Here is a 26,750-nt window from a genome sequence, read left to right on the forward strand (position 1 = left end):
ATCAATAGACCCCTTCCTAGCATGTGCTGGCTAGGCCTCCTCTCTGTGCACAGAGGCATAGTGGACTGAGCTCATGCACTGTCTTTTCTTGTCCTCTTCACAACATGGGGCCTCTGAACCATGGCCTAGAAACATGGCTGGTGTGACAACCTTGTTAGTCTCTCTTGGTGTAAGCTTGCTTGGGAAAGAGAACCTTTCTGGAGGCAACGTGGGTGAATGCTAGGGTCAGGGTAGAGTACAAAGTATACGTGAAGGTTGTTTGGAAAAGGCAGGTTATTTGAAACAAATTGGTGTGTGTGGCATCCCCATTCTAATGTCCTTTTCCTTCTCCTTAGCTTCCCTATGAGCTGCAGGACATGGTCAATAAACATTTGCATAGCACTCAGGAGTCTGCAGGCCCTGGTCAAGAGGCAACCCACACCTTGGCTCCATCTGATGTTGTGCCCACCTCAGTCATTGCCAGAGTCTTGGAGAAGCCAGAATCTCTGGTTCTGAATTCAGCCAAGTCTAGCAGTGGCAGCTGTCCCATGGCTGAGGATGTCTTTGTGCACGTGGACATGAGTGGAGCCCCTCCTGATGCCTGCAACAGCACAGGGCAGATGGGGAAGGAGGGAGGAGATGCGGGGAAACAGCAGAATGGTGGCTGCAAGCCGCAGAGCAGTGTGGAAAGCGTGCCAGAGGAGGTGCCTGCCTTTGAGAAGCTAAGCCCATACCCTACACCCTCGCCTCCCCATCCTATGTACCCTGGGCGCAAAGTGATTGAGTTCTCTGAGGACAAGGTAAGGATCCCAAAGAACAGCCCCCTGCCCAACTGTACCTATGCCACACGCCAGGCCATCTCCCTCAGCCTGGTGCAGAGTGAAGATGAGAGCTGCGACAGGCACCGGACGCTCCCCAGCAGCCCTGCTTCAGAAGGGCGACGTTCAGCCTCCAGTTGCTCCTGTCAGCAGTCCCCCAAGGCAGCCAGAGCTCATGGCTCTTCCCAGAGCAGCCCCTTCAGCAGCCCTCCCCAGATCCCGAGCGCCTTTGCCAGCTCTGCCAGCTCTGAGGAGGACCTGCTGGCCAACTGGCAGCGTATGTTTGTGGACAAGGCACCTCCCACCTCAGAGCGGGTGCTGCTGAACCGCACAGCTTTCGGACGTGACTCAGCCCCGGAGCTCCAGAAGAGGTTCAGCCGCTCCATGCAGGAGCTGGGCAGGGCAGCCTCCGCTTACTCGGACGGTGAGGAGAGCTGCAGCTGGACCGTGAGCCGAGACTCAAGTGTGGACACAGACAGCACCGAGTCCAGGGCCCGCAGGAGCCATTTTTCCTCAGACTATGGTACAGATTTCTCACAGGATGAAGCCCAGAAGCTGTTGCAGGAAGGTGGTGGAGGCACTGCTGAACCTGGAAGCCCCTCACCAGAGAAGCAGAAGGACTATGTGGACCTTGATTTGCCTGAGAGCCCAGCTGAGGAGAGAGAAATGCTGCTGCAGGGAAGCAAGGAGAGCAGCCAAGGAGGTACCCAAGAGGAAAGTGAAAGCAGGGTCAAGCCTTCCTTTAGTCGGCCGCACCGCAGTCCCAAGAGGATGGGGGTCCACCACTTACACCGCAAGGACAGTCTGACGCAGGCCCAGGAGCAAGGCAACCTTCTCAGCTGAGGCAGGGCAAGAAGCAGCCACATGCTGCAGAGCTGTGGGATGTCTGCATCTGACCACCTTCTGAGGGGGAAACTTCCCTTAGTAACCTCCTCTCTAGGGGGCTCTGCTCTGAAGTTTCATATTTATTTTCTTCTTTTGCTACCTAGAAGAGCTGGGGCCCCCCAGCCCCTCAGACCCACTTTACTAGCACACAACAGTGTGCAGAAGCACATCCACTGCCCTGGCACACCCACAGCTCTCTTCACAGCCTCACACTGGTGCCTGTACCAGAGCTTGTTCTTGGTACCCCTCATCCTGGTGCCTGTGCCTCTTTAGGCTTGCATCTTCCTTTCCCATTCTGGTACCTGAGACCATGGGTGCTCTTGTGCTGGTTGCTTGCAGCTGCTCTGCCCTCTTTTTAACTTGTGCCAACAGGGCAGAGTGCCTGTGTGGTGGTGTCTCATTGCCTGGGAGTCCCCAGGGGCCACGAGTGGGGCGCAAGGACTCTCCCAGCAGATGGCTGTGTGCTCTTGGGGGACGTGTTGGGATTGTTGCTGTCCCATTGTCCTGCTAGGTTTTGTTTTCCACGGCTGCCCTCTGGGTGATTCCTCAGAATCTGCTTCTTCAGGGCCACATCTCTTGTCTCCTGTGCTGGGTGCAGCACCCAGCCCTCCGTGAGGCCACACACAGGTGCTGCTACTATGGCATGGGGCACGGGTGCTGCCTGCTGAGGTGGTTCTGGGAGGCACTGCCTGCTAGGCACTGGGGTTTGTGTTAGTGTGTCTCCTCCCTCACACCTCTTCCCCCGCTCTCTGTGCTGTTGGTTTGTTTGAACGGTGCTGATGCTTTGCTCTTGGGTGGGCTTCTTTCTTCTTTCCAAGCCTTTTGTTTTGGGGATGTATTGTTTTTCTTTCTCCCCACCCTGCATAAACAGATACAGCTGTTGGCAGCTGGTCCGATGCCCGTGTTGTGGGTGTGTTTGAGGAGGCTTAGCTCTCAGAGCTATGCTTCCCTCTGATCCTGGCCTCTAGCCTGCAGAAACCCCTCCAGGCTCAAGAACAAGGTCTTGCCCCATGTGAGCAAGGCATGAAAGACACTACTGGGCTTTTCTAGGCAGGGCTCAGTGCAGGGCCGGCAGGGATGCAAGGGCAGCATGCTGAGGAGCTGCTCCCTATAGACATACTACCTCATGGCACTGCAGCAGCCCTTTGCCAGGGTCTCCTCACATGCCCCCTTTTTCTAGGGGGGGCTTCTTGCTGTCTCTGATGACTGTCCAGGGTCTCTTCTGGGTAGGACCTCCCTGCCTTTTTTCCCTAGTGTAGTGTGGATATTTTGTGACTTCTCAGTCTTGTGTGCTTGATGTCTTGTTTGGGGGAGGTTGGGTGGGGGGAGGGAAGGGGAGAGGTCTGTAGATGTAGGTATTTTTTGAGGGATTGCAAAGCCCAGGCATCCAGTTTTAATTTTGTCCTATGCCCTCATCTGTCTGATGTTTCTTGGCTTTCCCAGGGGTGTGAGTGAGATACTAGCTCGATTCCCTGCACCATGCCTCCCTCAAACCCCGCTGGCTGTCCTCAGTCTGCATTCTGGTTTTTGAGTTGGGTCTGTGTCCTCCCACCCTATTCAATGAGGGCTCTTCACTGGGCTGTAGGAGGGCAGTCCTCTGTCCAAGGGAGAGCTCCCATTCACGTGGTTGCAGCCACTAGCTGCTTGGGACTCTGCTCCTCTCCCTAACCCACTCTCTCCCCAAGGGGTGGATGGCTTGTAGCTGGGGCCAGCCAAGACTTCAGCTCAAGCCTCGAGGCTCCAGGGCTTGTGGAAGAGCTGCAGTCCTCCCTGGCTGCTGCACAGGTTGTTAAATGCACCCTGGCTAGAGCTGCTGCCTATATGATCGCCTTGTTTCCCATCTTGAACAGTTGTGGAGCTGGATGCCACCCTCTGGCAGGGTGGTGGGACTCAGTATTTCAGTACAGTATTTTGCCTGATACCTGTGCAAACAGGCAGGTGCTGAGAGCAGGAGCCTCCTCTGAGCCTTCAGGATGTTTGTCTCAGCTGTCCTGCACATGGTGGTGGGGTCCTTGTTTGCTTTCATCAGCCACTCCACTGCTGCATTGCTTCTGCTCTTCTGCAGCGTCGTCAAGGGCTTGCATCTGCAGCAGCTGTCAGCTACTGCCTCACAGACATCACCTGGGATTGGATGCTCACTGAGTGAGCTCCTTTGGTTCTGAGGCCAGCGGGGGCCTGCCTGTAAGGCAGCACACCCGTTTGGCCGGTGTGGGAGGCGTTCCCTTTTCAAGGCTTAGCCTCAACTCCACTGGACCTTGAGATGGCAGTTGGTGTACAAAACTCAGTCTTGCTGAAGCAGCTAGTGGTGACAGTGCTGAGCAGAGCCAGCCTCAGTTCTGCTTTGTGTCAAGGTAGACTGAAAAGCAAAACAGTGGGGAAGCAGGGGGTTGACAAAAGAGTGCCCAGTGCCTGTCACCAGATGGTTTTGCTTTGCAGCATTAGGCTACTGGCAGAGGTTGAAGGGGGGACCAGTGGCCTCAAGAAGAGCAGAGCTCGGTTTCAGCAGGGAGCAGATCTGCCCTCTGCACTCCTGCTCACCTCTAGCAGTATTGTCTCTGGAGCCTTGAGCTGACCCCACTTTCAGTGTCCCAACTCCAGACTGTTAATCTGTAACTAATGTGTGGGCTTTTTTCTGAAATTTTGAAACCAATGTATATTTTAAGACCAGAAATAAACTATTTTAAAAGTAAGTGTCAGTGGTTATAGTGCTCTGTTTGTTGGTTAAAACCTGGCCTGGACTGATGCTGAGCATGTGAGGGGGCAGAGCCTCTCGTGGTAGTGTCCCAGATCTGCTGAACTGTGTGTGCCCCCCACTAGCTCTCCCAGGGAGAGCAATCCTGCGTCGTGTGGGTTTTCCAGGAGGCTGTAAGTTCACTGCTTCTCCTGAGTGCCCAGTTCAGCAGCAGCCTGGCTCAGGGTGCTTGTGCAGTCGGAGGGGAAGTGAAGTCTCAGGCAAGGAGTGCCGTATGAGATGTGCAGTGTTTCTTTCCTGTAGTTTTATGTTGGCTATCAGCTCAAAGATCAAACTGAGCCCAGAGACCAGAATTCACAGCAGCACTCGTGTCACTTTTGACTTGGCAGCTGACAGTGGCCTTGAAGGGTGCAGATTACTTCAAGCAGGCAACTTTGAGAAGCACTGAATACCAGCATGGGTAGTTTTCACGTTACTTGAAGGCTGTGAAGGCTACGCTTGTCAAAAAGCCTGCACTGAAACTGGTTAAGTGTTAAAAGTGCTTCTCACAGAATTTTGCCTACTGTATTTCAGGTACTTTTCTGTCTGTGTCACTGAGTGACAAAGGCCTCCACATGCTGAGTTGAGAGGAGGATGTGGAGCTAAGTCTTTTAGTATTTGTTGGTTTTCTTGAAGCCTTAGTTCTCAGGGTCATGTAAGAGTGTGACTTCTTCATTCCAGAGTCTGAGTTAGGGGGGGACATGTAGCGTGCTCTCTCTCTGGAGCTCATAGGAGGTTTATAATTCTAGTGCAAGTGGTTTCATTTGGTGGGGGGAAGGAGGATTTGGGTCGATTTGCTATACCGCAGATAGGAAGCCTTCCAGCCACGAGCTGGAGAGTTCCTCTAGGATGGAAGCATTGCACTGCATATTGAATGGTGCTGCAGAGGTCAGAGGGCTGTGATTATTTCCTTCATCTCCCGAGTTATGCAGCCTGTGCCTTTCTGACCTAGATCTGTGCAAAGCATAACAGAGGAAGAGTTTCTTGTTTCTTTGTCTTCATAATTAATGATTTTATTCCGTGTTGCCTTGAGTAGCAGCTGTTGCTACAATTTAATCTTCCAGCCTAATCTGAGCCTTGAAACGCGATCTTCCTTGCCTGGCTCCAACAAAAGATGGCGCTTGGTCGAGCAGGGAAACGTGAGTGCCTGTGCCGACCGAGGCCTTCGCTGGAGGGTGCGCGGGCAGAGGCAGCCCCGGGAGACAGCAAAATTGAGGCTGACTCCCTCCCGCTCCCCGCCCGGGCAGCCCTCCCCTTCCCCGCTGCTTTCCACGCTCCGGGACCGGCGCGCTCGGCGGAGAGGCAGCCGCAGGCGCGGGGGCTAGCGGCTGCCGCCCCCTGCCGGCTCTGCGGGGCACAGCTCCTGCTGCTCCCGCCACCGGGCAGCCGCCCGCAGCCGCCGGAGCTGCCGAGCGATGGAGCTGCCGTGAGTCGTGCTACGTCTGTGGGCTTTATAAAACTCTGATCGCGACAGCAGTAAAGCATTAGAAAGAACATCTCTTAGACACATCTGGATACATACAGCCTGTGGCCTGCGGGCACAGCCAGATGCGGGGGGCAGGCAGGGCAGTGAGCTACACATGCAGCGACGGGACACGCACAAGCGGCCAGCGGGGTGTGTGACGGTACGGAGATGTGTGTGGAGGTTCGCTCGGCCCACGCTCCTGACTCGGAGAGCGAGGGAGACATCACCGGGACGTGAAATGTGCGAGAAGACAGCTGTGGCAGCCCGCTGCAGGCAGGGGGGCTGGTGCACACACGCTCCCCCGTGGGCGCTGTGCTCTCCTCGGCAGAAGCAGGTGGGGTAGCCCAGCTACATTTCTGTTTCTGCTAAGAGGCTGTCACCGAGACCTGACGTCACCAGGACCATCTGGGAGCTGGAATCTGTTGCAAGAGAGAGAAAACCATGAGCCGTTTGGGCCGCCAGAGGGTGCAGGGCTTTACTCCAGATCCAGAGGTGAAGAATTAGAGCACCACAGCAGGGTGGGAAGTGAACTGCTGAGAGGATTGTGAGATTAAGTGGTAACTAGGTCTACTCCGGCCACGCAGCAGAACACACTCAAGGTTTGGGAAGGGAGGAAGGCAGAGACAGCAGCAGGTGCCCAGAGTGGGGATCTACATTTGCTGTCTTGGCTATCAAAAGGAATGTCAGCTCTGAGCTGCTCCTTCCCCCGCTACGTTCGCAGGTGGTGCTGACCTTTGAAGTGATAGTCACCGAGCATCTTTCCAGCAAGTGTCCAGGTGGGGTAGGCTGGCAGGCTGCTGCACAGGGTGGTGGTGTTGCCTTCCCAAAAGCTGGGAATGCAGCAGGCAAGAAGCCATTTTATGGCAGCAGATGCCTGGAACTGATGACTTTCTGTACTGCCTGAATGGAGAGCTTGTGCAGCCCTCCACTGCCTGCCTCAGGAAGGTGAGGGCAGCTCGCCGGCTCTGCAGTGGCACAGAGTGCCAGCCAGGAATGCTGCATCTGTCTTCATGCCAAGTGAATCGGCTGCAAGAAGGATGGGCATGCATAGCAAGTAAGAAACTCAACAGGGTACCAGTTTCCCATCCAGAAGGCTTTTTAAGCAGAGAAAACTAATGTCCTTGGATGTGAAGGAGGAGGTTTTTAGTGGCCATGCACTTCAGATCCAGTGTCCTACACATTCAAAGCTTCTGCATAGGATCTCTATTTTGGGGATCAGTTCCTGGAAACGGGATCCAAATTTGTCTAGAGCTGTCAGTAGAGGACTTTCCTGGTTCTAACAAATAAAGATTTGAAGTGTTTTTGTTGGAGTGGTTGTACTTGTCTGGGGCTAGTCTGACATACAACAAGTGTGATGGAGAGAGGTGAACCAAGGGTAAAAAAGACAACCCTAAACCACCCTTGTCACAAGGTAGGTACGACAGTGTGAAATGTAAAACCACTATGCAACAGCTCTCTCCATAACATACCTTTTTTTCTGATACAAGCAACAGACAGGCTGGTACCACCTGGCTACCCCTTCACACATTTGGGATGCAAAGGTAGGAACAGCTGATGCTTTGTGCATTGTAGGGAGATTCTGGAAGCAGTGAGGAATGACATGAGTTTTGGCTAGGATACCTGGCAAAGGCCCCTGAGATCTTTAGTGCTCCTGCCCTTGAGTTTTAAGACTTTGCACAAGGATCTCGTTCCTGCAGCATCAGGGAAAATGCCTCTGAAGTCCTGTTTCCACTTTCTGCAGCAGCTGCATTGTCCTTGGAGGCTGTCTTTCCAATTGCAGCTCAGCCCAGAGCTATTTAACGTGTGGGTTTCACCTGAAGGCTGTTTAGATTCCAGTTCACAGGGAGAAGGGATAGCCCTCATTCACCATCTCCACCACAAGAGATTAGTGGAAGCACTCCAGAAACCCCAGTTTCTGTCTGTCTGCCCCTGCCCACAGCCCAGGTCCCAGAGCTCTTACTGTTCTGGCAGATCCAGGGGTTCTTCTCCCTGGCTGTGACTTCACGAGCCTCTGTCTCCTCCTCTTCCTCACCCTCTGAGAGCAGGTCCGAGATCTGCTGCTGCAGCTCAGGACTAATGTTGTTCTCTGCCAGGATGAGTGTCCGTAGGGCTGTGGGGTAATTCTCTACCATGTCCAGCAAGGTCTAAGTAGAGAGCAACATATACAGACTGACAAGCAGTACAAACAGCAGCTAGGCTGAGCAGAAAGAGCTTCAATGTGTTGTCTCAGTGCACACTCCAGCCCTCCTTACCTTTAATTTCCCTTGGCCTTGACTTCCCCTTGCCTGGCTTTCTGAAAGCCTGAGGACTTCCCATCTTTCTGTGGGAAGAGCTGAGCCTGGGTTCCCTGTCTCTGTTCAAAGAGGAAATAACTGCTCTGCACCCTACTGCTGCTACATACCCAGACTCACCTCTTACCATTGAGCTGGGACTCCGAGAGGAGAGACAGTGATACCAAATCTTGGTCCTTATCTGCCTACAAAGCATTAGCTCTGATCCTCAGCCACAAGGCCAGCCCCTTACTTCTTCCAAGAAAGCCAAACTACAACTAGAATTGTGTCTTTCTCCCTGCTGACTTGAGTAAAATTCAAGAGCCCTAGGTCAGAGCTGTGGCTTATGAGCTCATCCTGTAGCTGACTGCAGTGGGCCTCCCTGGGCGCAGGGAGGGAAGGAGGAGTGCATATGAACTTGGGGAGGGGGCTGAAGGCAGGTGTAAGTGCTAGAGCCTCTAACAGTCTAGACCTATACCCTTAGATATGAGTGATGCTGCAGAGTGGCTGTAGGCACTCGTACCTGGGCTGACTGGTTGGTAAGTCCTGTTCCCTCCAAGTCCAGAACTTCGAGGGTTCGACTGGAGGCCACAGCAACAGCAAGCATCCCTGCTACCTGGTCACCTGTGAGAGAAGCAAACTGAGACTATTATCAGCAGTGCCTGGCTTCTGTTGTGTAATAACATATGCCCTTATCAGCCTGGGGCTGTCATGGAAACATCCTCAGAGTGTTTCTGCTATCAAGCAATCTCTGAATCTTAGTTACATCAAGGGAAAAAAGGGCTGTTGGCTGAGAAAAGAGACAAGGTAAAGTTGCACTGTTTCCTGTTTACAGCAGCAGTCACGGTTGCCTCTGATAATCAAAGAGGAATACAGAGAAATTGGTTTTATTCTCCAAGGAACTGTACCTTCCCAAATCTCCTGCTTACTCAAGGATGTGAGGGCCCTTAACAGTCTCTGCAAGGCATACCGGATGCATAATATGAAGCTAAATACCTCAGTCTAGGTGGGGGGTTGGAACTGGGCAGAGCACTCTGCACCAGCTGACAGAGTGCCTCCCTGGCAAGGGGGCAGGTTTTTGAGAGGGTGGATGCAGAAGAACTAGGAGCATTAAAGACTGATGCTGGTGAAGAGAGAAGACTCCACACGTTCTCCTGACATTCCTTGGCATCAGTGCCAAGATACTGTGCAACTGTGATGAGCTTTCTTTAAAAGAACCGAGGCTAATGTCAGGTGACAGCCTGGGGCCTTTTCTGCCCAAGAGGAGGTACCTGGTGAGACAAATGGGTCCTGGAGGGAGGCTCCTTTCCCAGATGGTGTGAGGGTGGGAGTGCCCTGATGAAACTCAGGGAGGCATGGCCCAGTCTCCACCACCTTGCAGCAGAGCTGGAGAGAGTTGGTTTCTATGGTAACGAGTGCCAGGCTCTCCTCCTCCCTGCTATGCAGGGAAAATGAAGGGGGGGAGCACAGTGGCATACTGCATGTGCCAAGCCAACATCAGTGCTGACAGCTTCATGAATAGGAGAGACACGGAGGGTCAAAAGTGACAACAAAGGCAGTAGAGCAAAGCATATGTGGCCACCTCACATGAGCAGAGCATCAAGAGTGACTTTCTCTACAGCCAAAGGCACCTGGCACGCTGAACTTGCTGCTGTGAATCGGGAGACACCTATGCAAGAAACTGCCCCCCATCCTGCTGGGGATGCTCTGCTGCCTTTTTAGAGCCTGGTCCTCAGCCACCCACCCTCACAGATCTCAGAAATGCTGAGACAGGAGTGCAGCAGCCCTTGCTTCTCTTAAATGGCCTCCCAGCTTACCTAGAGGGTTGTAGTCGAGGTTCAGCACGCGGAGCTGGGAGCTGTGAGCCACTGCAATGGCCAGGCGTCCCCAGCCTTTGCTTGTAATGCCTGGGTTGGCACTCAGAGTTAGCTCTTTGAGGCCTGCAGAAGAAAAGTCAGAGTTTTAGGGTCACAAAAGCAGTCTTGGGGGAACTGATTCAGCTAAACAGATTAGTTGTGTTGTGTCCCCCATACTCAGATGGGCTAAAGGATTTGCTCTGACAACTTTACATACTTCACTGAGCAGTGAAACAGTTCACTGCCTTCACTAGCAGCCCTTCATCTCCCATGCTGTGACCACACCATTTCTCTGCTCTCCCAGTTTGTGTCCCAGTTACTCTAAATAACAAACACAATGGAAATAAGTAAGAGCTGTGTGAGGTGACTCTATGGAGAAGGAGGTGTCAAAAGGTGACAAGTTGGGGAGAGGACAGTAGGCTGTGAAGGAGAAGCACCCAACAGGCCTAAAGGCATCAGTGGCACTGTGAGCACACAGAGAAGTGCTGGGGAGAGGTGGGAAGCACTTTGAGAAAGGAAATAAGGATGATGTTAACCTCAGCACATGCCAGCTCTTGGCTTCACTGGCCCACTGGCCTCTAACCACTAAAAGATTATCCCCCACAAAGATCTGGGTCCTGGCACTATGGCTATGACCACAGACCCACATGTATGGTAGCAACCTGCAAGCAGCAACAATTCCCAGGCACTGGTGGTTAAGGTGAGTGCTGAGGTGGGGGCACACCATATGTTTGTCTGTAGTCATGCAAAAAAACACATTCAAAGCCAAAGATGTCTCCTCCTTCGGTTCCAAATGCTCCTGTTATGAACCAGAAGCAACCTGTTGGTCCCTGAGCTCCGAACTGCGAGGAGGACAGATCAATAGCAGAAAGCCCATGCCTGCTCGAGGGAACTGCTCCTCTAGTGCTTGACTTTCCTGCTTTATTTAAGTTGGGGAAAGAAATTCCTCAGCTGAGGCAAACTACAGAACCTGTCTCCGTGGTTCAGCACTACACTTGGTAGTTAGGTAATGGCTGGACTCGATGATCTTAGAGGTCTTTACCAATCAGAACGATTCTATGATTCCTCCAGGGCTGAGGAATTATTGCTGCATGCATCTGCTCTGTGTGAAAGCTCCGTTGGTCCTTGTGCAGCCCACAGCCCCTGGTGCTTACCGGACTTGGCCCCGTCAGGCGGCAGGAGCCCACAGATAAGATTGATGCCTTCATCACCCAGCATGCAGTCTCCTAGGTCCAGAGCCACCAGCGAGGGGTGGATGGAGAGAGCAGGATTGAGGAGGGCCAAGCCTGCATCTGTGAGGGGACTCCCATGGAGGCTGTGCAGGTAAAAGGGAAAATTACTGTGGAACCTTCTTTCTGCCGGCTAACTAACCTGACAGGGAGCGAGAAGCAGACCCAGTGAGAAGGATGACAAATCCTGACCCCAGGTGAGAAAGACGCCCTGGGAAGCCTCTGCCGCGAAGGTCAGAGGATCGCTACAGCGGCTCTCCTCTCCCGGCAAGGACAAGGGTGTGCAGCGAACGCCAGCGGGGCAGGGGCAGCCCCTACCATCGAGGCAGCCAGGTTGGAGGGGGTCGGGCCTAAAGTCAGGACCGTACTCAGCCGGCGGGGAGGGAGGTGGCTCCCTCCCAGCCGAATTCCGAAGGGCCCAGGGCTACTCTCTGCAACGTCAAGGGCATTTTTGCTCAGACAAGGTTTAAATTGAGGGTCTGGCCGCAGTTGCGAGCTCTCAAAAGGCACATCCCTGGTCGGGAGGCGGCCAGTGGCACCCTCACAGTCCCGCACCCCGCTGTACTCACAAGAGCGACTGGACGGAGCGGTTTGTCTTCAGGGCCTCGGCCAGCTGCTTGACGCGGTTGATGTTGGAAACGATGCCCAAGTTGAGGTTTAGCTGAGCCAGGGAACGGGACTCAGCCACCCCTCGGCAGACATGCCCGAAGTCCCGCTCGGAGAGCTGGCAGCCCCGCAGCGACAGCAGCCGCACCGAGTTCTCCCGCAGGCTCTCGCAGATGTCCCGGATCTCCGCCCCCGACAGCGTCTCTCCGGAGATCTGGATGGATCCCGGCAGCATCTTCCCCCCGCACGGGGAGCTGCTGCCCGCCGCCCGCCGATCCCGTGGCGGCGGCTGGGCGCCGAGAAGGAGTCTCGCTGCGCGCTGCGAACCGGGGCGGGCGCCAACGCCGCCGCCGCTGCCACCGGGCAGTCCCAGCCCGGCCCACCGCGGCCCCGGGGGCGTCACTGCGCAGTCTTACCGGCGGTCGCCGGGTCGCTTCGCTCCACCCGACGGGGCCGCCGCTGCTCCGCGGATGACGAGACCCAGGCGAGCCATCAGCAGTGACTAATGCGGACCAGCGCCAGGCTCGGAAACCTGCGAGGGCTCCCCAGTGCGCCAGCAGCGCCGAGCAGAGGCAGCCCCGCTCCTCCCCGCCGCGCTCCGCCCGCACCTGCCGGGCGCTCCGCCTCCTCCCTGCCACCGCCCCGGGCCCTCCTGCTGCTCGGGGCCGGCCGCCGCCGCCTCCCGCCCGCTCACGCTACCGGCGCCTGGCCGGGCGCGGGTCTGCCTCCTTGCGAAAGGGGGCAAGGGGAGGAACCCCTCACCCCACCCTGGGGTCACTCGCTGCCATCTTGGGCCCCGGCGCCGCTGGAAGCCTCTGACGGGGGACACCGGCGTCCGCTGGCTCCCGCCTGCCGCCCCGAGGCGACCGTGCAGACAACGTCGAGCGGAGGCTTTGCCCCCGGCGCTGAAAGGCCGCAGCAGAGGGGTAAGGGTGGAAGAAGCCCCTGAAAATGCTCTCTGCAATCCCGCTCCCACCTGGGAAGGGGCCCAAGTCATTGGGCTCCAACGAGCGCCTCTTGCTCCGAGCAGCAGCAGTCTCCCGCTAGCTGCGGGGATGTTTGCGCTTGAACCCGCTGCGCCTCAAGCCTGAACTCTCGGCTTAATGGCAAAGCAGTTGTGAACACTCCTCACGGCCCAGGGCGCGGGGAGCTGGTACTCGGAGGCAGCTCATGGAGGGTGAAGAGGTGGGAAGGTACCGCAAGCTTCCCTATCCCTGCAGCACACAGCTGCACCCTCAACCTGCCCTGGAGTGTGAGCAGTGTATCTTTGCCCCTTGCTAATTTGCAGGTGCTGATCAGAGGGATTTGTCTCTTCTCTATTGAGTAATGCTGGACTTGGAGAAAAATAGGAAGCAGGGCCACTGTGTTTTCAGCTCTGCTGAGCTGAGAAAGGAAGCCAGTGATGTGGAAATTAGGTTAAACCGCCTAAGTAGGCAGCTTTCTGCACGTAACTAATCTGGCTGCTGCATATATCAGTGCCCATGTGAATTCCGGTCCAGTGGGTAACTCTGGGACAAACCCAAGCTCCTCTGCTCGGTTTGGAGACCAGGGTGGGAGAGAAGGGATGGAAAGTGAAGGAGAAAATGGGCTGTGGAGTGGGATGTGAAGCAGTTCACCTCAACTGAAAGGGAGGAGCAGGTCACTTGGGTTGAGGGCTGCATATTAGGTCCTGAATAACACACAAAGAGCAGCAGAGAGGGAGATGGACTCCTTCATGAGCTTTAAGACTTTGGCTGCAGCACCTGACTTACAGTGCAAGTGTCACCATGTCCTTTGAGTAACCCATTGCTGTTCTCTAGAGCTATCTACATGCACTTCTCTTTTTTTTTGCATTACACAAGGTGGCATGGGCTTAAAACTGCACCTGCAAGCCTGCCAAGAATAGATGACTGGCCTGGCAACACTGACACGGGGATATGATCAGCAGCTGCAACCATCCAGCTGTCTTACAGGTCACAGTTCTCAAAAAAGAAGTGATTTATCTCTACACATTTCTCTCACATTAAATGGTCCAGGTGAGATTCTACATACTTCAGGGCTTCAAGGCTGAATGCCAGAGTGGTGTCCAAGAAGGTACCAGCTGCTATGTACAGGTCTGAGGGAAGACTTCACTCAGTCTCACCTTACAGTTACCTCCAGGCACTAATTAACCCATGCTTTGTTTAACAGGCTATTATTAGAGAGGTGCTTGAAGGAGAGCCCCTGAGACATGTCCCACTTAAATTGACAGCAGCAGGCCCAAAGCAGTGATGAAGATGCCCTAGTTGCAGCATCTTCACTGCCTGTTGTCAGGAGTGAGAGCACATTGGGTAGACAAGCATCCCACCTTACTTTATGCTCAAAACCATTGGGGAAAGTGGCACAGAAGCTAATAGTGAGCTTTGCCTCACCAAACCGAATTATGAGCTGTGCAGAAGGGAATTTGGCAGTGGTATTCTGTGACAAACCAGATATTGCTTCTTTGTTGTGTGCAGTTACCCAGCAGGTATGAGGAAGGTAGTTTATTGCTTACCTGCTGGAGACACAAAAAAGGAGAGCTGATGTCTAGTCTGACATCCTTAAGAGCTAACACATGAACAGAGAAAAACTGGATGAGGAGCATCTAGAGTGAGACTAGATGCAGGAATAAAAACAAATTGAGGAATAAACAGCCTACCTATAACTCAAAACTCAACTAAGGTGACAATTAGTGTGGACTGCGAGAAGATTTGGACTTCAGGTACTGCAGAGGAGAGCAGGAGGTCACAGATGCTGTAGTATCCATTTTATCATTCTGATACAACAGCTTTATTTGTTTAATGTTTGATAAAAAGGGGCTTATAGTTTTCACAGGGCTACCTTTCCTCTAAAGAAGGGGTGATGGAGGCAAGGGGCAAATTATTTAGATTTGCTGCAAGGGTGGAAGGAGAAAATTAATGTAGATTTGCTGCAAGAGCCACGGCAGAACACAAAGGCAGAGAGAATGCGGCATGATAAGGCTGTAAGGCTTGCTGTCATAACTAGGGGACTTGATTAAGCACTGAGATGCCTTCCAACAAAGACTTCAAGACTGTGTGTGCAGCATACTCCCTGGGACTGCATCATGCATGAAATTCCCTGCAAAAATGTGTTCCTCTCTGTCAGCAAAAGAAGATGCTGAAGCACTCAGCTGAGTACTGAATTTCTGGCAGTAGAGAACAGCTCAGCTTCCAGCTGCTGCTGCACAGAAAATTAATCAGGGATGAAGAACTGAAGCATAGCAAGCCCACAGCTTCCAAGAGGGTGGTTGTTTGTTGACCTAGTCATCTGTCCACAGCTGACATGACACACAAACCGTGCCGGGCAAACATGAAGAGTTTGCTTGCTGCTCTTTCCTGTGGGATGTAGGAGACAAAGGGCACAGCTTCATTGCTACGATTTAACTAAGTGGCTACATGCAGCAGGGAGCACAGCCCTTGTCCAACAGTGCCTACAGATCAGCAGTGAGAGAGTTCAGCTCAGAATGATTTTTCCTCTTGGATGGACTTATTCCAGTAATTAACTTTTTCTCCCTTTCCCCCCCCCCACCCTGCCTGTGCTTGGAGAGTTTGCACCAACAGAAACAGACCTATTCTAGGCTGCCAGACAAGTGTGAAATAAAAACAACCTCCTGAGTCAGCAGTACACTTTGTCAAGTTTGAAAGTAATAGAAATTCTAGCAGCTTGAAGTGGTTCAACTGATCAAAAAATGTGGAGACAAGTAGCCCAAATAATCACTTTAATTTTTTCCAACTAACTTGCTGAGTGATCTTTTTCAAAGTGAGTTTCTCAAGGGGTGTGGGAAGAGAATGAGAGAGCATGCTGATTGTGTATGTGTTTGTTAGCACAAATAATGAACTCAGGAGAAAGCAAACAGTGGAAAATAGGTCTGTGGCTGAAAATGCTTGTCCTGTCTGACTACATTTTTGTTTTAACTGAAGCCGATGATCAGCCTGACAATAGCTGATGCTATCTTACTCTCTTTCACTGCAGCTTGGTATTAGTCCAAATGCCACTACAGCTGCATCCTCTCTCATTAATATAAGCAAAGGACCAGAGTGCAGATTTGCCATGCCACCTGCCTTGTGCACAGCTAACTTGTGGGTACACCAAGAAAGAGAAACATCTTGGGTTTTTTTCAGCCTAAGTGTGAACTATTTTGAGGAGTGACTTTCTTCTCATATCACCCATAGCTACAAGGAGAGAAAAGTGAAAACCAATTACCAGCTAACAGCTTTCCATGCTTGGACTAGTACAAATTACAGCAGTAAGGAAAAGCTGTATCTGAACTACTTGATTTTGAGTTATTGCAGTGCAAGACTAGGCTGGGCTGCTTACTTTCCTTGTCCTTACTGGAGCTTTCTTGCATCAGTATGCTAGAGATAAATGTGCCAACTTACCCTTCCACATTCCCCCATTTCTCCTTTTGTTTCATGGAAATGCTGGATAGAAGTTTGCTGGGCTCTTAAAGCTCCAAGAGAGCTTTCAGAAACACGGTATACTCGCCTTGAAAAGCCTGACAGTATGCAGCAGACTGTGTCTGGGGGAGTCAGATGCTCCTGCTCAGAACAACAAGGTGAAAGTCCCTTGGCTGTGAGACACGAGAGAATGTTGCATGTGGGTGGCCTGAATTAACTTCTTAATTGAATACAAATAGCCACAGAAGACCATCCGAAAACACACTGCCTCTGCAGTCACAGCTGCTGTCCTACAGAGTAACATAAGCAGAAGGATGGTTGAGAACAAAAGGTGCTGTGAAAGCAGGGGGACAGATACATTTCAGGCACATACGGGAGAAGGGACAGCAAAGTCAGGTAGCAGCTTGACAAACACGTCAAAAGGAAGGGATCAGTCTAGAACACAACAAGGAAGAGCATGTGGTCAAACACTGAGCTGTCCCCCAAAATCTCCAGAGAAGTAAACATTTCTCTGCCTCCTGGGCTACAGAAAACATGTCCAAGCTGGGCCATGTGTCACAGAATCTTTGAAGGAGGACAGCAGAAAGTTGCAAAGAATCCCGATTTGATTCTAGGGCAGGACAACTAAGGGTGTAAAGACCCAACACCAGTCTTCTGTGACTTCAAGTAAGACATCACTCAGCACCATCATCAATTTAATTCTTCCCTCTTCAGGACAAGAACAGAGCAGGCACCCCTGGAGTTACATCAGCAAGCAGAAAGAGAAGGGACAAACTGTGCTGGGAAAACCCCAGCTGAACATACAGGCAACAGAAGCACTCCACTCAAGACAGCCTAGACCTGAATGGGGAAAAGGCATAGCTCTTCTGAGTCACTGAGTTGCAGTCCACTCAGCTGCCCAAAACTGCAACCCAAAGGAAAGGTCCAGGAAAACAAAACGAGTCTTCTTGCTGTTCTGTCCTGTTCCTAAGAGGCAGCAGGTTATTGCAGCCCTATGCAACCTCAAAAGTAGTGAAGGAAGTAAGTCCAAGTCTGTGAAACTACAGGGTCAATGCAATGGCTTTGGCTGTAGCGTTCAATACAGCATTGGAAACAACCGGAATGTCTCGGGCAACTCTCTGAAAGGGTGGCATGTTAGGTCCTTCCAGTGTGTCCAGGATACCTGCAGGGAACAGAAAAGAACAGGGAGTGGCAAGGGTTAGTTCAGATGCAGATGGCATGTTTCTTCTTGCTTTTCTTTCTGGCCAGGCAGTGGTTGATGGTGGCAGGGACCAGGACATGTGAAGCAGTAGCAGTCAATGGGAAGACACATCTAGTCCCAGAGACTGAACAGCAGTGAACACCTCCATTCAGAGACCACAGGGTACAGATCAGAGCTTGCCCTTGGGCAGAGAAACATAGATCCTTTCACTTTGAAGGTGCCATATTCAGTCCCCTGCCATTTGACCTGAACTCAGAGGCTGCCAGGGATGCTGCTCTACCAAAGCAGACTGATAAAATCCTCTTACCACCTTAACCCAGCACAGACCCTGCTTTTAAACTAGCTGTTAGTTTTCATTCTGAGGTACTTGCAGAGTCACATCAGGAGCTGCAGCTGGGAGCATAGTGTGGAAACTTTATTACTGCAATGAAAACATAGACCGTGCTTGGCAGGAAACAGGCATACTGATGCAAGAGTCCTCCAGTCCCTGTCAATTAGCCTTTCATGACTGATTGTCAGCCTTGGAGTGTCATGAAGAAAATTACTTGGCAGCGTATTTTATCCTGTTCAATCTGCTAAAAAGTTACAGTTCAGGGCTCAGAACCTGTGCCATAAGAATGCATCCAGGAAAGAACACCCAGGGAGGTGGTGGAGTTGCCATCCCTGGAGGTGCTCAAGAAAAATACGGATGAGGCACTTAGTGCCATGGTCTAGTTGACTGGACAGGGCTTGGTGCTAGGTTGGACTGGCTGATCTTGGAGGTCTCTTCCAACCTGATTGATTCTATGATTTGTAATTATATGCTGTAATCCGAAATTATGCAGATCTATCTGAAACATCTATAACAGGTCTCCTTAAACTCAGAAAGAGGTTTACAAAATTGCCTGTTTGGGGATCTGGATATTCTCCAGATCCCCAAATATAAAACGAGGTTGAGACTTGGTTAGGAGAAAACAAAGAGACACAGAAAAGGGATGTAGCCTGGTAAACAGCACTGGCTGCTACCTGTGTTGTACAACACAAGATAAAATATGTATTACACAAAGAAGGAAGAAAGACTTTTGACCCACTTCCTAATCAAAGAAAAGCAACCTGACTACAGCAAGATTCAGCAAGAGACTGAACATCTGCATGTAAACAGAGTCAGTGCTGTCACACTTCACTTGTAGGGAAAGAATAAAGGAGTCCTGCATCACAGCTGAGGTCTTAAGTACTGAATTTCAGTGCACAGAAACTACCTCATGTCTACCTGCTGCCCTACTTCTGACAGCTTCCTCTAACAAAGCCAGTGCTGTTCATTCTTGGGTTGGAAACTGGCACAGATGCCTTCTGATCTAAACTGTCCGTTTTTCCTTTCAGAGAGTGCAAAAAGCAGCTTCTCTTCTCCCAGATCGAACAGGATATATCTTCATATCTCCCTTGCTTACCTTCTACCACCTTGTGATAAGCAAAATGCAGGTAGAGGAGGAAAAGCATGTGCAGAGCAGCCAGGGTCCCACACAGGATGAGCCGCTGGGTATGCCCCACAGTGCGTGACACCAACACAGCAACCTAAGAGAGGAGAGGAGGTCAGAGATCAGGTAACTGCCACCTGAACCTCTGGCACTGAGAAATCAGGAGCACACAGGATAGGCCAAGTAGTAACAGCCAGTGAAAACACTACTCAGATCCCTTTTTGCACCAGTAAGTTCAGAGTAATCTGACTCTGCTTCATGGAAGTGAACCTTGCCAAGAATACAAGATGCTCAGGTATGACTCTGCATGATGGCGAGGGCTGTATGGGAGTAAACCTCCTGCAGCTGTTAGAATGAGTGAACATATTAATCCAAGTGTCACCTCCATGCATCAAGGGCCAAATGAGCCAGGAGCATCAGCCTGTTCTTCATAGCAGCCTAACTGGCAATGAGAAGTGCCACAGAAGGGAAGGCAAACATTACTTCCCTCCTTTTTCTGTCCCCAGAAGAGAAGGGCCCCAGGCTGCCTGTGCCTTACCATTCGTAGTGTAGAGAGTCCACCAACACCCAACCAGAAGATGTAGAAGAGGGAGTGGAAGTGGATATTATAGGTGACAAAGAGAGTGATGCAGTGTCCAAAAAGACCATAGCCCTGACAAAACAAAAACGTCCAGGTTATAAACATCAGTCCACACAAAGGGCTGTTGATCAAGGTCGTGGGCAGCCTATTTCTGCAATGCTTCACTGAGGCAAACCTCCATAAACCACTTAATGCCAAAGAGCTCACAAACACAATTTTAACAGCATCTTGCAACCCAAGTAACTTGTCTGGAGGATTCGTGGGGATGTCAGAGATTGCAAATGTGGAAAACAGGAGCCTCTGGTTCCAGGGAAATTGTAATCTCTTGTTTTTTTACCACCAAGCACTCAGATTGGGGATTGTAAACCAGGAGGCCTGCATGAGGGAGCCACCTTTGTGCCATCACTCTGGCTGCAACCCGGCCTGTCAGAAGAACACTCTGCAATTTCAGGTCATTCCACTGCAGTTACCTAGGATGACTGATTTACAAGGCCTTTTCCCTTCTGAGAAGAGCTTTTGCTGGAACACTGTGCAGCTAACCTGCGTTTTGGGGCAGCTCCATCTCTACATACCAACAGTGACAGCATCTGCACCATCGTGATTTGGGCGTTGCAGAGATACGCCAGGAAACAGATGAAAGAGGAGACACCCAGCCAGTAACCAAAGCAGGTGCCAATGGCCGTGCCCATCAGTGTGCCTTCCCTCTGTGAAGACAGCATCAGGAGGAGGACTCAAAGAAGTGACCTGCTGGCACCCAAACTCCACCTTAGAAAGGCCCAGTGCCTTTCTAGACATTATCACATAGCTGACAGGCAGTGCTCAGGGTGCCACATGTACACCCCAGCCCTCCCAGCAGCAAGGTGTCAAGACTTCCTTCCTCCCATCCCCAAGCCAACAGGTTCTTCCTCAAATCAATAAGCTTTTCAGCAAAATGCTGTTCAGACATGGAGAGGTTTCCTTCCCATTCCTAGTGTTGTTATAGCAATCTAGAGCCCAGCCAAACCCCAACTTATCACTGAGACTCAGCGTACAATTATGGTGTCCGAAGTCTTCATCCCATGCAAAAGTATGGCCACCAGTGTGAAAACCAGCATGAGAGGTCCATACAGCTCGCCTGCAATCTTCTACAGAACACAGATCAGGGAAGGTTTGGTTAGTGCTCCTGAGTAGCAGGTTTCCCATCCTAAGTCAAATGGGAAGCGGCTTAGATGGAGTTTATCACCCAGCTGCCTGAGAAATAACAGCAAGGCCACTGCTGACAGGAGCCAGGCAAAAGTCGTGTGATGAGGAGTCTGGGATGTGTGAAATCTGCAGGTCTAGAATCGTACCAGCACTGAAGGTAGCACACTGAAGTTTGGAACAACCACAGGCAAGAGCTGAGCAGTATTTTCAGGGAGATGAACACCCAACAGAGTCAGGTTCTTAGTAACGTGGGCTACGTTAGTCCATATTATTAAGCAATGCAGCCTTCCTAGCCACAGAGTCTGATCCAGCAAAACTCACCTGGGGAAAATTGATCATCTTCACAGGAATCATGGACTCCAGCAGTCTGCATCAGAGCAAAGCAGAGAATGACATCAAGAGCAGGGAGGACAACAGGTTGCTAAACTGCTTCAGAAGTAAAAGATCCCACACACCCATTACTAGTGTTTTCTGCTGTGGCCACAGGGGACAGAGATTCCTTTTGAAGGGTCACATAATGCAACTAAAGAAAAAAAAACACACTTTGCTGGGGTGCATTCAGTGAAAATGTTTAGGGATCTACTCAGGCGTAAGAGATCTCTGACACACTGGCAGGAAGGCACAGCACACCTCATAAAACTTTGCCTTTTTTCACACGCCCATGTTTAGAGCCCAAGAGAAGCCACATAATGCATCTGAGTACTAAAAGGCTGGAGATGCTCCAACATCCTTCTGTCTGCCCCAATCAGCCAAGCTGTATGACAGGGGACAGGGCTGCCAGACCAACTGGGGGACCTCATGAAGGAGAGCAGGATGAAGATGAAGCGCAGTACGTTTCACCAGATCTGAGCCTTCCTGCAAGGCTGGCAGCCGATCCCAGCTCACTGACTCCAGGGAACCGGACAGCCTGGTTTCCCCCCGTCAAGGAGCCACTGCAGCCTCCCTGGGCTCTCCCCAGTGTCGAAGGCCCAGGCCAAGCCCTGCCCACCTGGCTCGCACTTGAACGGGCTCCACGTCGAAGTAAGGCCGGAGAATGTCGATGTTGGCATAGAGGCTGAAGGCCCTGGAGGCTTGCCTCTTCCCCACCTGCCACATCTGCAGAGAGAAGGGAGCTGGCAGCAGCCAGGGGGGCAGGCGAGGCCCCCCGGGGTTGGGGACCGCAGGGAGCTGTACTCACCTGGTCAGCTACCTGCCGGCCCAGCTGCCCCTGCAGTCCCTTCATGCCCAGGAACTCGCCGTCTTCCTCCTCCGCCGCCGCCACATCGCCCTCCTCCTCTTCCTCCTCCTTCATGCGCTGGTGCATCTCGCCCATGTCCTCGAAGCTGGAGCCCGACGTGTCGTCCATGTTCTCCATGTCGATGACGGCGGAGCCGCCACCCTGCGCCCAGGCACACAGCGTCAGAACCCGCTAGCCTCGGCGCCGCAGCACCGCCGCCTCCGACCCAGCCCCACCTGCATGTTGTCCTCGAAGCCGCCCCAGTCGGCCGCGCCGCCCCCCCTGCCGCCGCCCGCCGCCGCTGCCGGCGCAGCCATAGCGCAGCCCCGGGCCCGCAGCGCGCTGCCCCTGCCGGCCGCGGCGAGCGCAGCCCCGGACGTGACGCTGCTGCGGCGGGGCCGTCCCTGCGCGCTCCCGGGGCCGCGCCGCGGCCATCGCGTGTGTGGCGCAGGGGGCAGGAGAGCCCCGGAGCCGAGGGAGGGCGAGACGCGGGGAGCGGCGGAGCCAGAGCAGCCGGCGGGCCGCAGGGGGATGCGCTGCTGCGGAGCCCGCGGGGCGGCGGCGGGGGGCTGGGGATGCCACGCGTGGGCGGGCAGAGGCCCGTCACGTGTCGGGAAGTGACTCCCTCCTCGGCCCCACGCTAGCGGCGGCCATGGCGGCCAAGGGGTCCACAGACGAGATGCGGGACCGCGTGGTGCTGGGCGAATTCGGAGTCCGCAACGTGAGTGGGACGCGGCGGAGCGACGGGACGCGCCCGTCTCCCGGCTGCCCTCCTAGCCCGTCCCCTTTGCCCCCCCGCAGGTCCACACCACCGATTTCCCTGGCAACTACGCCGGCTACGACGACGCCTGGGACCAGCGGCGCTTCGAGGAGGTGGGTGAGGGCCCCGCGGCCGTGGGGTCGGGGCCGGCTCCACGCCCGGCGTGACCCGCGTTGCGTGGCCTCCGCAGGCGTTCCGCGTGGACATCATCCGTGAGGAGGAAGGCGCGCTGGAGTTCGACATGGTGGGCATCGATGCCGCCATCGCCAACGCCTTCCGCCGCATCCTGCTCGCCGAGGTACGGCTGCGGGCGGCCGGGACGGGGACTGAACCTCGCCGGGGCGGCTCGAAACGCTGAGGGAGAGGGCTGGGGGTCCAGCCTAGAAGTGGGGAGGGGGGCGGCTGAGGGGCAGGGAGAAAGAGGAAGATGCTGCCTTACGTCAGTCCTTATAGACGGCATCAAGGTCCGCCAGAGAAGTGTAAACTCCTTCTGCACGTGTACTTAAAGAAAGACAGGGCCTTAACAGCATGAGCCCCGGTGCTCGCTAAGGGCGCTGTTGGCAGTGCCATCGAGCCAGCCTGCTCTTCACTGTTTGAGATAGCTTCTTTGAAAGAGGCTGCTGGCATGTAGCTCAGCTGTCATCTTACCCTGGCTTGATTTCTCGTCTCCCCAAGGTGCCAACAATGGCTGTAGAGAAAGTCTTTGTCTACAACAACACATCCATTGTGCAGGATGAAATTCTGGCTCATCGCTTGGGCCTCATCCCTATTCGCGCCGACCCTCGACTCTTTGAATACAGAAACCAGGGTGAGAGTCTTGAATCAAATAGAAATATCGAACGATTCCCTTAAAGCAGGAGACCAGGGTCACATAAACTGCCAGAAGTGTGATTCCATAGAGGCTCATGCCCTGCCTTTTCCAGGAGATGAAGAAGGCACAGAAATCGATACTCTGCAGTTCCAGCTGAAGATAAAATGCAGCCGAAATCCTCAGGCAGCCAAGGAATCATCTGATCCTAACGAACTGTATTTCAATCACAAAGGTGAGATCTGTCCTAAAAACAGGTGCTGTTTTTTTCCCTTTTTTGGTCTGTTCTCTCACCCCCACGAGCAGAGAGTTCCTTCACTAATTTTACTAAAAGTACTTTTTAACATCTTGTGTCTTGTGTAGAGCAGCAACCTGTTTTGAGCTAGCACCTGTCTGATGTCTGTGGCTTCTCTTTGCAGTGTACAGTAAACATATGACATGGATGCCCCTGGGGAACCAGACAGACCTTTTTCCGGATGCTGACTTCCGACCTGTTCACGACGACATCCTCATTGCACTGCTGCGACCTGGCCAGGAGATAGATGTGCTTATGCACTGTGTCAAGGGTATAGGTGAGCTGTGGGTACAGGTAACTTGGGACTACGGGAGAGGAGGAGTGTGAGTACTTGGAGCAGGGCACACTGTGTGAAGGAGGGGCGTGGAAAACTGGCTTTCTGAAACTAAGCCCCAGCATCCTTGCACTCTTGTTCTCTGAGCCCTGCCCTTACCCTTGACTTCTAACTCTTCATGCAGGTAAAGACCATGCCAAGTTTTCTCCTGTGGCCACAGCTAGTTATCGACTGCTTCCTGACATTACTCTCTTGCAGCCTGTTGAGGATGAGGCAGCTGAGAAGTTGCAGAAGTGCTTTTCTCCTGGAGTCATTGAGATCCAGAATATCAAGGGTACTTTTATTCTGTTCCAAGTTCCTTACCCGTAGCAGAGACTGATCAGAGACTCGAGCCAGACCTTGCAGAGACAGAACTGCACTGTAATATTTACCTGACAGTCAGCAGTGCTCATGCCATACTGAGCCTGTTTCTTCCTATGCGTGGCCGTCACATGCAGATGTGTTGCATGATGAGCTGGGATGTCCCTGAAATGCTGAGACGCTGGCATGCCTCTTTGCAGAGCTACCCAGCTTCTGACTGCAGCTTCCAGTGCTGTTCAGTTGTCAGTAAGACCTGGTAGTGTGCTTGCTCTTTTCCAGCAGGCAAGCATGAAGACCTATTGCGTAAGCTCTGTGTTCTGTTAAGGTTTCATACTGGAGCTGTGCTAATTCTTTGTATTGGTGGCTCCACTGCCTTGGGGTGGTGAGGAGTGGAGGGTGTGGTCACCTGCACGAGGGACCCATCTGCTGCAGGTGCCCACTTTGTTTAATCTTTTCCCTTTAAGGAAAGAAGGTGGCAAGAGTGGCCAATGCACGCTTGGACACGTTCAGCAGAGAAGTTTTCCGTCATGAGGGTCTGAAAAACCTCGTGCGCCTGGCCAGAGTGCGAAACCACTACATCTGTGAGTGCCCTGTCTTCCACAGAGCATAGTGCTCTGCTGGGCTTTGTGCAAACAGCCAGAGACTGGCCAGCAGGTAGAGCTGGGTCTCTGCCTCCCCCCACTCCCCATCATCAGCATTCATGTTCCAGTGAATAACCACCAAGGTTGTGATTAGGTGCTGCTTTGGGATTCAGTGTGTTTGTGCTTCCTGATGGCAGATGTAATCCCTGGCTTGCAAGAAGTGTGATGTAAGAAAGACAAGGAATATAAATGCTGGAGCCAGGTGCAGGCTGAAGCTGCCTAGGGGCTGTGCTGACTTACCTCTCTGTGCAGTTTCAGTGGAGTCGACTGGTATCTTGCCTCCAGACGTGCTGGTGAGCGAAGCCATCAAGATCCTGATGGGAAAGTGTCAGCGCTTCCTGAATGAGTTGGACTCTGTGCCTATGGAGTAACTGGGCTGTAGCTGGGAAACATGTTCTGGACCTCCTACACCTGCCTGCAGGGGCAATTCCTCTTCCATAGACGAGGTCTGAGGTGGGCTTGCTGAGAGCTCTAGGACCCTCTTTTTGAATTTGTTTTCTGTTGGTAATGAGCCTCAGGGAGGAGATGCACTAAAATAAAGGATTTTCTTTACAGCTGTCTCACTCTGTGCTATTACACTAAACAAAAAGGTGGCAGCAGGTTGAAAGATGAGTAATAGCATTTATTGTAGATTGTATGCACTATGAGAAGAGGTCTGGTATGGCAGCATAGTAAAGCACTTTGCAGCCCATCAGCACGATCTAACAAGTCAGCACCAGTGCAGGAGTGGGGTAGATAAGTGTAGCAGGAAAAAAGCTATACTGTTAGGAGGTCCTGTGAAGAAAGACTGAGAGAGTTGGGGTTGTTCAGCCTGGAGAAGGCTTCAAGGAAGCCTATCTGGTGGCCTTTCAGTACAAAAAGATGGTACTGAGAAAGCATTTTTACCAGGCCCTGTAGTGGCATGACAAAGGGCAATGGTTTTAAACTGGAAGACTCACCTTCAGCAATGGCTGGCTGTCAGAACAAGGGTGCTGAAGTGCACTGGCCCTTTCTTGCTACACCCTGCTGTGTGTGCTTTGCAGCTTTCTGCACCTATTCTGTTGACCTGCCTATTGGGACCTTCATATAGGAGTAGAGTATTGGAAATATCCTGATGCAGTTACTCATTGACACTTCTTTTTTTTTTGAGGAATGTAAATAAAAAAGTATATCCCATCTAAATTGGACAAGAGTGGTGCTGAGATGCTGGAAGAGGTTGTCCAGAGAAGTTATGGAGCCCCCATCCCTGGAAGTGAAAGATGTCCCAGCCCACAGCAAGAGGGGTTGATGGTCTGATCCAGCCCAAGTAATAGATGTGATACAGTACCAGGTTTCTCTGTGCAAAGGTGAAGTTTAAAAACATGCTAAAGAATCATAGAATCAACCAGGTTGGAAGAGACCTCCAAGATCATCCAGGCCAACCTAGTACCCAGCCCTAGCCAATCATCTAGAGCATGGCACTAAGTGCCTCATCCAGGCTTTCTTTGAACACCTCCAGGGATGGCTACTCCACCACCTCCCTGGGCAGCCCATTCCAATGCCAGTCACTCTCTCTGGGAAGAACTTCCTCCTAATATCAAGCCCGTATCTCCCCCAGCACAACTTGAGACTGTGTCCCCTTGTTCTGTTGCTGGTTGCCTGGGATAAAAGACCAACCCCCACCTGGCTACAGCCTCCCTTCAGGTAGTTGTAGACAGCAATGAGGTCCTTTCTTAAAATACCTCAGGGTAAGGCCTTCCTTCCTAG

General features: G+C 52.5%; 4 protein-coding genes across 8 annotated transcripts in view; 2 read left to right on the forward strand and 2 right to left on the reverse strand.

The window, feature by feature from the left end:
• The window catches only part of TJAP1 (tight junction associated protein 1), a 46,083-nt gene extending 41,711 nt beyond the window's left edge, over nt 1-4,372 (forward strand). For all 4 annotated transcript variants that reach the window (XM_064158774.1, XM_064158777.1, XM_064158775.1 and 1 more), the window contains one exon: nt 336-4,372. In XM_064158774.1, coding sequence (XP_064014844.1) covers nt 336-1,640 — 1,305 coding nt within the window. In that variant the 3' untranslated portion in view covers nt 1,641-4,372. The remainder of the gene's footprint in view (nt 1-335) is intronic.
• Nucleotides 4,373-5,850: 1,478 nt separating this feature from the next.
• LRRC73 (leucine rich repeat containing 73) lies at nt 5,851-12,448 on the reverse strand. The gene is made up of 6 exons (XM_064158770.1): nt 11,803-12,448; nt 11,159-11,319; nt 9,966-10,088; nt 8,672-8,772; nt 7,839-8,022; nt 5,851-6,297 (listed from the first exon to the last, which is right to left on the reverse strand). Exons 1-6 carry the CDS (start codon nt 12,072-12,074, stop codon nt 6,227-6,229), a joined length of 912 nt encoding a protein of 303 aa, XP_064014840.1. The 5' UTR covers nt 12,075-12,448; the 3' UTR covers nt 5,851-6,226.
• Nucleotides 12,449-16,932: 4,484 nt separating this feature from the next.
• On the reverse strand, nt 16,933-22,234 carry YIPF3 (Yip1 domain family member 3). Of its 2 annotated transcripts, XM_064158779.1 has the most exons (9): nt 22,124-22,234; nt 21,849-22,049; nt 21,660-21,766; nt 20,993-21,038; nt 20,521-20,613; nt 20,062-20,193; nt 19,448-19,561; nt 18,883-19,006; nt 16,933-17,416 (listed from the first exon to the last, which is right to left on the reverse strand). In XM_064158779.1, exons 1-9 carry the CDS (start codon nt 22,202-22,204, stop codon nt 17,295-17,297), a joined length of 1,020 nt encoding a protein of 339 aa, XP_064014849.1. In that variant the 5' UTR covers nt 22,205-22,234; the 3' UTR covers nt 16,933-17,294. The 2 variants fall into 2 exon arrangements, with proteins under 2 accessions (XP_064014849.1, XP_064014850.1); XM_064158780.1 differs by lacking the exon at nt 20,062-20,193.
• Nucleotides 22,235-22,403: 169 nt separating this feature from the next.
• Nucleotides 22,404-25,577, forward strand: POLR1C (RNA polymerase I and III subunit C). Its single transcript, XM_064158778.1, has 9 exons — nt 22,404-22,608; nt 22,689-22,760; nt 22,838-22,945; nt 23,323-23,455; nt 23,571-23,690; nt 23,875-24,027; nt 24,209-24,358; nt 24,849-24,965; nt 25,278-25,577. Exons 1-9 carry the CDS (start codon nt 22,540-22,542, stop codon nt 25,394-25,396), a joined length of 1,041 nt encoding a protein of 346 aa, XP_064014848.1. The 5' UTR covers nt 22,404-22,539; the 3' UTR covers nt 25,397-25,577.
• Nucleotides 25,578-26,750: the final 1,173 nt, after the last annotated feature.

This window comes from Pogoniulus pusillus, chromosome 18 (assembly GCF_015220805.1).
Source record: "Pogoniulus pusillus isolate bPogPus1 chromosome 18, bPogPus1.pri, whole genome shotgun sequence".
Lineage (NCBI taxonomy): Eukaryota > Metazoa > Chordata > Aves > Piciformes > Lybiidae > Pogoniulus > Pogoniulus pusillus.